This window comes from Anguilla rostrata, chromosome 1, assembly GCF_018555375.3.
Source record: "Anguilla rostrata isolate EN2019 chromosome 1, ASM1855537v3, whole genome shotgun sequence".
In the NCBI taxonomy this organism is placed as follows: Eukaryota; Metazoa; Chordata; class Actinopteri; order Anguilliformes; family Anguillidae; genus Anguilla; species Anguilla rostrata.
In genome coordinates, this window is record NC_057933.1 from 52,954,487 (window position 1) to 52,966,577 (window position 12,091).

The 12,091-nt window shown below is 46.7% G+C and overlaps 1 protein-coding gene across 4 annotated transcripts; it reads right to left on the bottom strand.

Moving 5' to 3' along the window:
* Positions 1 to 217: 217 nt before the first annotated feature.
* Positions 218 to 11,717, bottom strand: fbxl4 (F-box and leucine-rich repeat protein 4). 4 transcript variants are annotated; one of them, XM_064342163.1, is made up of 8 exons: positions 11,562 to 11,717; positions 9,983 to 10,599; positions 9,079 to 9,397; positions 7,898 to 8,142; positions 6,499 to 6,712; positions 5,344 to 5,415; positions 2,980 to 3,292; positions 218 to 1,860 (listed from the first exon to the last, which is right to left on the bottom strand). In XM_064342163.1, exons 2-8 carry the CDS (start codon positions 10,483 to 10,485, stop codon positions 1,697 to 1,699), a joined length of 1,830 nt encoding a protein of 609 aa, XP_064198233.1. In that variant the 5' UTR covers positions 10,486 to 10,599; positions 11,562 to 11,717; the 3' UTR covers positions 218 to 1,696. The 4 variants fall into 4 exon arrangements, with proteins under 4 accessions (XP_064198233.1, XP_064198260.1, XP_064198241.1 ...); XM_064342190.1 differs by having other exon boundaries at positions 11,653 to 11,698; XM_064342171.1 differs by lacking the exon at positions 11,562 to 11,717 and adding an exon at positions 11,244 to 11,501.
* Positions 11,718 to 12,091: the final 374 nt, after the last annotated feature.

A 12,091-nucleotide genomic window follows, 5' to 3' on the forward strand; every position in this document is an offset into this window, starting at 1 on the left:
AGGAAATAGAGAGAGGCATCACTTATTCATGGTGATCACTCAAGAGCACAATCGCAAACACCCCCAGCTCTGATACAGCAAATGCTGGTGCAGGAAGAGGTGCTCTGTGCATGTAGCAAAGGAGTGATGCCTCTCTCAGGTCAGCAGGTTTGTGAGAGAGGGCTGAGTTTTAACACCATCACTGCAGCGCAGTAAAAGAGAGGACAGGATCATAACCTGCGACACTGAGACAATGCCCGCCAGCGCTTTATTAAAACCAACAACCTTCTTTCTCCCCGGTCTTCAGATGCTGCTGAATGGTTATCGTTCTATAGTGACTGGAGCTCGTTCTCACTTGTGACCTTTTAACAAAATTCGAATTGAATTACATCACTTTCTGACCTACACATGGCACAAAAGATTCTCACACAAACAAAAAAACACAGGAAATGACAATCATTGCGATAGCAAATACAAAGAGAATACTTTTTTGCTTACTTAAAATCAAAGCACTTAAATCCAATAATAAAAACAAAAAAAAACGTCTCCTCGTTTGGAGCTTTTCACCCCTCCGCTAAGGGAGGTGTGTGTGCGTGTTTTCTGATCCTCTGCATCTGTGTGTGTGTTAGCGTGTTCCTGCATTTGTCTCTGTGTTAGTGTTCTCTTGTGTGTGCATGTATGTATAAAGTCTATGTGGCTGTAGCACATTTATATTAATATATATATACCTGAGGAAATCATCTCCCGTCACTCCAACGCACTGCAGTTTACCTTTGGAACACGGCACACTAAAACTGCTCATAAAGAGGGTCCATTGGCCACAGGTAGAACTTCGGGGTTTGTTCCATTCTTTATAAATAGCTGAAGAGCTCATTTCTAACAACAATATCTCCTGCATAGGCAGTCTGTGACATTGATTTCTATGATGTCACAGTATAGTTCTTTGCAAATGAGGCATTCTAAGTGTGACCTGCCTATTGCTTTGGTAGAGTGCAGGGCAAACTTGTTGCAGTGTAATCATGACTACAAGCAGACGGCAAAACTACACCACATTCAGTCAGATATCAATCAATATAAGGCACAGTACACGTCATAACAGCAGGTCACAGTTGGATTTGCACCTCCGATTCTGTACATACCGGCACATGTTCAAGAAGCCATTACGAGATTAATAAATAATAAAAATTATAACAATATGCATCATATCATTCACACCCAATAGGTAAATTATATATTTTTTCCCACATTTAACATCAGTGCTTAAACAGTGAACTGAAATGATCATAATTTGACCATGATCTGAATTCCAAGGTCTTCATCACATTTTTAAAAAAAGGTGGAAAAGAAGAGTGTTATGGAGAGACTCTGACAGATCCTTCTCTCTGAAAGACAGAGCACATGAGTCCATCTGCTCCAGGTAAGAAAAAACAAAGGAAAGTAAAAACAACCCTGAGATTCAGATCCACACAGAAGTCAATCTATAAAGTATGGTAAAGAGGCAAACTGTGGCAGTCGAGCCGTGTTTGCAGTAAATGAAACGGTCAGTCGAGACCTCCCAGCCTTCCCTCCTCTTTGTCTTCATCCGTTAATGGCTGAACCCTAACCCCAGCCTTAGCCAAAGGGGATCTGTCTGCTGAGCCTGGTCTTTGTCGGTCGTCGCGGGGAGCCTGACTCAGGCTTTGGAGCGCCCCCTCCCGGTGTCTCTGCAGTGCTGCGCTTACTGAGTGAAGCTCTTCTTGATGGCAACGGCGGGGAACAGGGCGCTGAGCTCCTGGACCGTCCGAGCATCGATCTGAGAGCAGAAGGACACGTCCAGCAGGAGGAGCCGGGGGCAGGAGCGCAGGAGCTTCCGCAAGGATGCCGCGCTCACCATCCGCGTACCTGTCACAGACATCAATAATCAATAACAGCATCAGCGTCCCTGTCACAGACATCAATAATCAAAAACACCTTCCGCACGCCTGGCACAGACATCAATAATCAATAACGGCATCTGCATGCCTGTCACAGACATCAATAATTAATAAAACCATCCGTGTGTCTGTCACAGACAACAATAATCAATAACACAATCCACGTGCCTGGCACAGACATCAATAATCAATAATACCATCCGCGTACCTGTCACAGACATCAATAATCAAGAACGCATCGCGTCCCTGTCACAGACATCAATAATTAATAAAACCATCCGTGTGTCTGTCACAGACAACAATAATCAATAACACCATCCGCGTGCCTGTCACAGACATCAATAATCAATAACGGAATTTGTGTGCCTGGCGCAGAAATCTATAATCAATAACACCATTCACATGCTTGTCACAGACATCAATAATCAATAACACCATTTGTGCCTGGCAGACATCAAGACTCATTAACACCATCTGTGCCTGGCAGACTTTGATAATCAATAACACTATCCTTATGCTTAGGACAGACATCAATAATCAATAACACCATTTGTGCTTGATCACAGACATCAATAATCAATAATACTATCTACATGCCTGGCACAGACATCAATAATTAATAACACCAATTTTATCTGGTATACACCACAGGCTGAACACACAATCAATAATCAATACATAAATAATGACGGAATCTGCACATATAACAAACAGAAATTAATAATACAGCATAAATAATCCAGATACACTCTGTTAAATGTGGATAGCTACTTCAATAACACCACCTGCCTGCCAAACAACTGTTAATCAATGAGCAGTATCATCATCCATGGGCCTGCCACAGAAAATCAATCAATCAGTATCAACAGAATAAATAAAAAATCCATCAATACGCTCTACAGAGCCATTTACAAACAAGTCACACAGCACTTCACAGACAGCCTGATGACCACATGATCACAGTAGTTGTCAGTCAATAACTCATACAGAGTCAATGACATCATCAGAGTGCCTGACACAGAAATCCATAATCAATAGGGAATGGGCGCCCCCCTGCAGAGGGCGAGCCGCTCCCTGCCTCGCTCACCCAGGATGTCGAGGTGCTGCAGGGCGGGGCAGCGGGCGGCCAGCTCCTCGATGTCCGAGTCGCAGACGGTACGGTTGGCGGTGAGGAAGAGCTTGCGCAGCCGGGGCAGGCGGCGGGCCAGCTGCGCGAAGCAGCCGGAGCTGCTCTGCAGGGTGGAGCACCAGCCCAGGTCCAGCTCCTCCAGCAGACCGCAGCCGCTCACCAGCTCCGTCAGGCCCCGCTCCGTCAGGTTCTTGCAGCGCCACAGGTCCAGGGAGCGCAGCGAGCGGCAGCGGACGCCCAGCATGCTCGCCACCACGTCGTAGTCCTCGATCTGCGAGGGGGGGGCAGTGCACGACGCACTTAAGAGACTCTCCATCTACAGCAGGGGGCGCTACACAAAACGCCTGTTCCCTCCATCTACAAAGGTGGCGCTAAGCACCCGTTTAACTACCTGCTCCAATTCTATGACAGGGGCACTATATTTTACCACCTGCTCCCTCCACCTACAGCAGTGAATGCTGAACGCCTTTGCTTGACCACAAACTCAAACTACAGCAGGGGCACCAACAACCCCCATTTAACCACAATCTTAGACTACAGCAGGGACACCACAAAGCCCCGTGTAACCACATAGTCAATCTACAGCAGGGGGCGCTACAGTTTAATCAGCTGCTCCTTATATACTTCCACATTCTTCAGGCACACAGTTATAAAGGTCACTCTACCATTCAGGCTACTGTGCGCTTATGAATACCACTGTTTTACCATAATGCAAACAGTCAGCACTCACTACAGACAGACCATGAAATGAGACTCTGTAGGACAAAAAAGGACAAAGAGAGTGTGCCAGTGTGCGTGAGTGAGTGTGTGTGTGTGTGTGTGTGTGTACAGTGCTGTGAAAAAGTATTTGCCCCTTCCTGATTTTATGTTATTGCATATTTATATAATATTAGACAAATAGAACCTGAGTAAACACAAAACTTTTTTTTTTTCATTTAATGAAAAAGTTATCAAACACCCATATCACCCATGTGAAAAAGTGACTGCCCCTTGAACCTAACTGGTTGCACCACCTTTAGCAATAACTGCAACCGAACACTTCCTAAAATTTGATATCAATCTATGTCGGAATTTTAGCCCACACTTCTTTGCAGAACTGCTTTAATTAAGACAAATAAGTAGGTTTTTGAGCATGCTTGTTTTAGGTCCTGCCACAGCATCTCTATTAGGTTCAAGTCAGGACTTTGACTAGGTCACTCCAAAACCTTAATTCAGATGTGGACTTGCTTTCGCGTTTCGGATCATTGTCTTGCTGCATAACCCAATTACGCTTCAGCTTCATCTCACGGACAGGTGACCGCACATTCTCCTCAAGAATTTTCAGGTACAAAGCAGAATTCATGATTCCTTCAACATGATGTTCTTACTGTGAAATGTTGTATTTGCTTTACGCCAGACATAATGGGACCCACGTCATCCAAAACGTTCCACTTATGACTCATCTGTGAGCCCAGTCTCTTTCTTATTGTGGAGTCATGAACACTGACCTTAGCTGAGGTTAGAGAGGCCTGCAGTTCTTTCGATGTTCTTCTGGGATCTTTTGTGACTTCCTGAATGAGTTGGCGCTGTGCCCTTGGAAAAATTTTGGCAGGCAAGCCACTCCTGGGGGAAGATTCACCATTGTTCCAAGTGTTCTTCGTTTGGAGATAATGGCTCTCACTATGGTTCGGTGGAGTCCCAGAGCCTTAGAAATGGCATTGTAACCCTTTCCAGACTGATATATTTTAACAACTTTTTTCCCATCTCTACTGGAATTTCCTTTTATTGTGGCGTAGTGTGCTTGTTGAAACTTTGGTGACTACTTCACTCTGATGATAAGGTTCAATAGTTTCAACAGGGCTGGCTACAATCAAGCCTGGCTGTGTTCAATCATCGATTTATCAATTAAATTGATTGAGTAACTAAAGGGGCAGGTACTTTTTCACATGAGTGATATGGGTGTTTGATAACTTTTTCATGAAATAAATGAAATAATAATTTCAAAAATGGGTTTTGTGCCTACTCAGTTTCCCACTGACTACTATTACATTTTGTCAAAAGAACTGCAACCATTCAGTCTAACGAATTTGCAATAATAGAGGAAATCAGGAAGGGGGCAACTTGATGTGTGTGTGTGTTGGCATGTGCATGTCAGGGCTGTCACATGGCTGTGGGCTCATAGATCACTGTCAGGCCGTGTGACAGCTTCTCTATAAAAGGTGACAGCGCGTCAAAAGAGGGGTTGTATGAGGAACACCTTCTACTGGCTGTGAGCATGTACATGCTTGTGTGTGTGTGTGTGTGTGTGTGTGTGTGTGTGCATACTGCGTTTATGAGTCTCACCATCACACAGCTCCCCAGGTTTAGATGCTGCAGTTGCGTACAGAAGGTCAGAATGCTGAGCAGGGCTGTTTGCTGTCGACAAAACAGGGTGTGGCACCAGAGGGGAGAAAGACACAAAGGGTTACACAAGCCTTTGTTTGTTACAGTGATCTGGGCTTAAACACGAAGTAAAACGAGACAGAGGAATGCGTATTACCAATGCTGACAGTGGAGCCCTGTTATTCAATACCCTCTCTTTGTTTCTATACACAAAATTAAGGAGAAAAAGAAAAGAAAAAAATTAATTGTCACGAAGCTATGAAATGGTTTTAACGGTTTGTGTGGCAGTTGGCATAAACATGGCTAAAGCCTCTGGTAATGAGGCCATATCTCATTTCAGCCTGCCAGTGTTTGTTGTGACACCGCTTCGCCCATTAGCGCTAATTTCGGTCTCGTTCGGAGCTCTCAGAAGCAGACAGGTAATACCTCTCACCTGGAAGGACCAGCGGAGAATGGCGCCATTGTCTCCCCGACGTCGCTCCAACCCGAGGCGGTTTCAAACGCGGCGCGACACGCTATCCGTCCAGCGACAGGAGCAGAGGGCATGTGAGGCGTGTGGCGTGCGTGTGTGTGCGTGTGTGTGTGTGTGTGTGCGTGTGCGCGTGCTTGAGTCATCCTGGCTCGGCACACTGTCTTTTAAAAGAGCAAAGCCGCTGTAATTACCGCTCTGACAGGTTAATGACGGAGAGCGGGCGCTCGACTGTCGGCACACGCTCGGGCTGCTGGGCGTGGGCTCGTAAAGCATCCCTGCGATGCGTGCCGCAGGAGCGCGACGCCCCGACGGGCAGCCCTGGTCACTCACACAGCGTCTTTAACACGCGCTCCCCGAGCGCCGCGAACAGCTGCGTTCTACGCACGTCACCAGGAGGAGGACAGCCCAGCAGGAGCTAAAGAGCGACCAGCCTGTCCCTCCCCACACATGCAGTAGTGCACATGCAAACTTAGACATTCATTACTGCTGTCTTTCACCACACAGGTTTTTTTGTTTTGAGTCTATTTTAAGTGAGGACTCAGAGTGAGGTCAGTCCTCTAAAACAAGGACCACCAGGACCAGGAGAGAAGCAATCCCAGGACATACACACACACACACACAAGCCCACACATGCGAGTTCTCACCTCAACCTTGGTGCGGTAGAGGATGAGGCGACGTAGGGAGGTCATCTGGGCGATGTGTGCGAAGGCCTGGGGGTGAAGCCGGTCACAGGAGGACAGGCTGAGCTCCTGCAGGGCGGGGCAGGTCTGAGCGATCACCTCCATGCAGCCCTCAGTGAGGAAGTGACAGCAGGCCAGCTCCAAACACACCAGGCCCATGCCACAGGCCTTCACAAAGCTGCACCACAAAGAAGAGGAAGGAAAAGGTCCTGCAATCAGACACACTGTACCATCACATCTACAGACATACTGTACTGTAATATCGACAGACACACTGTACTATCACATCTACAGACACGCAGTACTGCAACATCCACAGAAACTCTGTACTATCACATCTACAGACATTCTGTACTGAAACATCCACAGACACTATTTACTATCACATCTACATACAAGCTGTACTATAATATCCACAGACACACTGTGCTATCACATCTACAGACATGCCATACTGCAACATTCAGACACACTGAACTACCACATCTACAAACATGCTGTCAAATAACATCCACAGACATATTGTGCTATCACATGTACAGACGGACTGTCTATTAACATCCACAAACACTCTGTACGATCATATCTACAGACACTGTACTGTCACGTCTACAGACATGTTGTACAATCACATCTATAGATGTGTTATTCTATGACATCTACAGACACACCATCCTGTCACATCTACAGACATGTGTTCTTTAACATTCACAGTCATCTACAGTACTATCACATCTACATACATGATATACTATAATATCCATGGACATGCTGTACAATTACGACAACAGACATGTTGTGCTATCACAGCCACAGACATACTCTACTATGAAATCAACAGCCATCTACAGTACGATCACATCAGTAATATCTACAGCATCACTTTGATATAGCATATACAGTATCAGACTCTCTGGTAAAACATTCTGTACCTTAATACCTAGACTGTCCTGTCAGACACACTGTTATCTAGATGTCCTGTGGTCACGCTGCATTGTAAGATTTCATGGAAATAACTGCTAGATTGAATTTACATAAAGTAGGGCAAGAAAATTACTCATTTGTTTGCTGGATGAAATACTTTAAACATTGGCAAATGCATTAGAATGTGAATCAGTAACACAGTCACATACTGATATACACATACACATATGAAATCACTTACACATACAGTATACATACATGCATATATGTATACAAATACACCCCCCTCCCAACACACACACACACAGGCACACACACATGAAACCTAAGAGAAGGTGCTCCCAATTCAGGTTCTGTCTCCACACATGCGCGCCTTTTAAAGAGTAGCAGTTTTGTGGTGCCACAGTGACCTTTGACCCATCTCAGTAACAGCCCTAACCTGCAGAATCCGGCTGCGGTGACAGCCCCACGGTTGCCGGTCCATGAGAGATTGAGCCTCTGGATCAGGGTGCAGCGGTTTTGGAGGTATCCCAGTGAGGTATCAGTCAGACGGGCCCAGTACGGCTGCAGGCTCAACTGGATGTACTGCAGTGGATCACAGCAGTGCTGCTGGAGCAGCTTGCAGCTCTGAGCCAATCGGCACAGGTCTGGCAGGGTCAGGTGACTCACGATTAGCTGGATCAGCTGTGGCCGACAATCAGAGAAAGACCCAGAGAATGAAAGATTTTATGGTTACAACCAGAACCCTCAGTAAACTGACTAATATTGTAATAAAGCACCTAATATTCTCTGAGGGTCAAAGCACCTTCTGGTTCACAAGTGGGAGTAAGAAGGGGTGTGTAGGCATGTTGTGCGCGTGTGCGTACAGTATGTGTGTCCGTTTGTGTCTGTGCAAGTTTTTTGTGCGCTTGCATTTATTTATGTGAGTTTATGCATGTGTGTGTGTACCTGCAGCATGAAACCAGCAGACAAATAACCCCATTGTGTTATAGACAGTGTACACAGAGCTATGATTACAGAAGGGCTGAGTGACAGCGGTTTGGAGGAGAGATGAGAGAAGTAACAGTAGAAGACAGGGAAAGGCAGAGTAGAGGGAGGAAGGAGAGACAGGAGGTAGGGCTGAAGAACAACACTGGATCTTTATTGTTTTAATGTTGTGTAGGACAACATGGCAACATGTTTTAGGTTATGGAAAACGAAGTGTTTCCAGGTAACAGCTAATACCACCGGAAGAACCGAGTGCCAGGGTTGTGAAGACCATTCAAATGAGCTATGCACTTAGGATTTGTGTGTGTTCATGTTTGTTTTTGAGTGTGTGTGCGTTTGTGCATGTATGTGTAGGTATCTGAGGTTCTGCACAGCGTATAAGAGTGTCTGTGTGTGGGTGCCAGACCTGGGTCAAATATGTATTTGAATACATTTCTGTGCTCTATTGATCTTGCCTGGTGTAATTGAGCCTGCCAATGTGACCAGAAGGCGGGGTTTGCATTTCAATGGTTCCAATACACCAGAGAAGATCAGTGAAGCGTAGAACAGTATTTGAATCCAAAACAAATGCGTATTTGACCCAGGTCTGGAGGCTTCGTGTGCGTACTGGAGTGAGCGTGTGTGTGTGGGCACCTCATAGGGCAGTTTGTCGAAGTAGCCGTTTCCAGTGCTGCTCTTGCCACTCATGGCCTCGGCCGCTTCCCTCTCCTCCTCGCTGTCGCTCAAGTCGCTGATGTCGATCAGGGGCATCTTATAGAGCGAGAGCACGGGCCTCTGCCTCACGCCCCGCAGGATGACCGCGTCCAGCTCGGTGTAGTACTCCAGCAGGGAGCTGTTCACCTCCAGCCGGATCAGGTTGGTGGCGAAGTTGATCTGCTTGATGCTGGGGGAGAACTGCCGCGCCTGGGGGGTCAGAGCCTTGGAGGGCTCCCCCGCCCACAGGACCTCCCACCTGCACAGAGCACCATGTGACACTGAGGGCTACAGGGCCATATGGGGGGGGGGGGGGGGCACAGGCTACTGCGGGGGCCACAAAGCATGATTTTGGGGCATCTCTCTGTGTTAGAAGGTTACTTCAGGGGTTTTGGGCTACAAAGAGACGATGCATTGTCAGGCAACGTTAGCCAGTAGTAACTTGGAAACGTTGATTAACATGAGTTGTAAAGGACATTTTTTTTTAGATCCAAATCACCTATAAGGCTACCTACCATCTGTCAGCACTTCATGCAATATATTTTAAAGTCATTCTGGTAAATACCAGCTGTTAATTAAATATATGAAAAATGTATAATGTTAATGGTTTAATGTTGATCAATGTTGGTTGTAACGGCGGAAGTAGGGTGTAGCAGGTCTATGTTGGGTGCGGTGTGTGTGTCACAGGGTGATGTCGGTGGGGACAGGGCTAAGCTGGGTGATGCGGGTGTGTGAAGGTGTGATGTTGGTTTGGATAGAGTGATATTGGGCAGCATGGGTGTGTAACAGGGCAATATGATACGGTGTAGGATCGTAAGCAGGTGATGTGTCCCCAGAGCCTTACCTGACGTCAGCGGGTGGGTTCTGGGAGAAGGGGTTAAGTGAGCAGGCCAAGATCTGGACGATGGCTCCGGGGTGGTAGGTCTCCAGTACCTCGATGGCGGTGGGGTACACGGGCTCCTCGAAGGCCAGCTCGATGTAGTCCTGGCTGTGGAAGGAGAGGGCGGTCCGGCGGAAGGGGAGGGGTGCACTGGCGCACTGCTCCCACCACGTTCCGTACATGCGGAATACGGCGGTCTGCGTGAAGTCTCCGGAGCTGGGGAAGACGTTGGGCATGCCAGCCAGGTTCCACATGGTGTAGGACATGCTGTTCTCGCTGCCGTAGTGCGAGCTGAAGTCCAGCACCTCCTTAGCGTACTGCTCCACCTCTACACTCAGAGGGAGGGACCTCTGGCTGGACTCCATGGCCCTCCGGCTGTTCAGAACCTCGCCTCGGGTCCCGCTCCTGGACCGGCGCCGCAGACAGATATAGTAAAACATGCTCAGAAGGGTTAGCATAGGGAACATTGGGCTTGGGCCGGACCGGGTCGGGTCAGAAGCAGCGGCGGCGGCAGCAGTAGTAGCACCAGGCCGGGTTCTGCTCTACACAGTGCAGCCTACAGCCCCAACCACATGCATGACCTGTGGGTTCAAGGGAGAGAGATGCAAGAGCATGAGGACACTTGACCAACTTTGTCCTGCAGGGGTCAGTGCTATTAACTTTCACCAGTACGGAAGGGGGGGTGGGGGCTTCAAATGTTCACAAAAGTATACAGAGATCCAGTCCTGACAATGTCAACATGTGGAGGGGTGGGGGGGAGGGGGTGTGGGGGGGTGGGGGGGGGGAGGATTGCACACCACTCAAGCAGTTTAGTATTTCAACAATGCATACAGCCATGTAATCATGAATTCTGTTGCCTGTTAGTGACTGTTAATATAATGCTAGGAGACAACTGCATACATCAACCCTATGTGGACACCTTGCATGTTCTCAGTCACATATATGTAGTACACTGTTTAACGGGTAGGATCAATGTAGAAACCTACCAATATGACCCGGAGTATACAAAAACCTGCAACCTAGCTAGTTAACTAAGCGTTTAAAAACGCCTTCCAGTGACGGGAGGCACAACATACCATCTACCAATGTGTCCAGTTACCGTAGAATTACCTGTTACCTTGAATTACCTTGTTTTCCTTCAATTAGCTTTTCTTTAGGCGCTAACAGCTATGCAACACAACGTACTAATTTCTAAAAGCAAACACGGAAGCAAATTAGAACGTACACATGCTGTTAGATAACGTCGGCCAATAAAACCACGCGGTCTCTCAAGCTGTCATTGTCATCAACGCAACCGCTGCTTCTTGTTGTCAGTCTGCCCTACATTATGCAGTTCCGCCAATAAAACTAATATATCGTAGTTGTCCACCGCCGCTCCACCCTTCACCTGTCAAATTCACTGGCAACTGTTCGCTAGGTACCAGTATTATCCGGGTATTTTTGTTTGTTTGTGAATCTTTGTCAAAATACGTTAGGCAGCAAGATAAAGCCAAATAAAGTTATTCAAAAGCGTATGCGGCGCCTCGATGCAACCGGTACTTACGGTATATTAAAATACCAGTTAAAATTACGTCTTTCCATTTCGGGATTTCTCTCAGCGGCAGCACAACCAGCAGGTTCTCTTTTCTGTTTACCTTGAGTGTCAACATCCGGTTTCTTCCGATTTCAGCTAGACGCAAGGTACTATGGGTATTGTAGTCAGATAATGTGTTTGTGCCTTGTATCTGTAGCTCGTGTGCCCTTTTTGACGTTCGCCACTGACAATGTTGAGAAATAATGGTACAAACTACAAACATGTTTTTTTTTTTTTTTTACATTGAAAGTACTTGAATTACAACAAACGTTCCCTAAAGAGAAATATAGCTTTAGAAACTACAATTACTCCAAAAATGTAGTTCAAACTACCAATCAGGATTAGAGGAAAAAAAGAGAGAGGAGTCGGTATTTTGGTCAAAGGTGTTTGGGAAAAATATTGTAGCGATTTCGGAGAAGGACACGTCATATATTCGAAGCCCGAAGTAGTTGATAGTCCCCATGGTTAACTACACCTCCAAATGACAAAACAGTAACAAC

Excerpts from the sequence above, each read along its gene's own strand:
- fbxl4 (XM_064342163.1), bottom strand. The coding sequence starts at position 10,485 with ATGTTCCCTATGCTAACCCTTCTGAGCATGTTTTACTATATCTGTCTG. Across the intron at positions 9,398-9,982 it reads AACCCACCCGCTGACGTCAG|GTGGGAGGTCCTGTGGGCGG; the intron begins GTAAGGCTCTGG and ends TGCTCTGTGCAG. Across the intron at positions 8,143-9,078 it reads TCGACAAACTGCCCTATGAG|CTGATCCAGCTAATCGTGAG; the intron begins GTGCCCACACAC and ends TGTCGGCCACAG.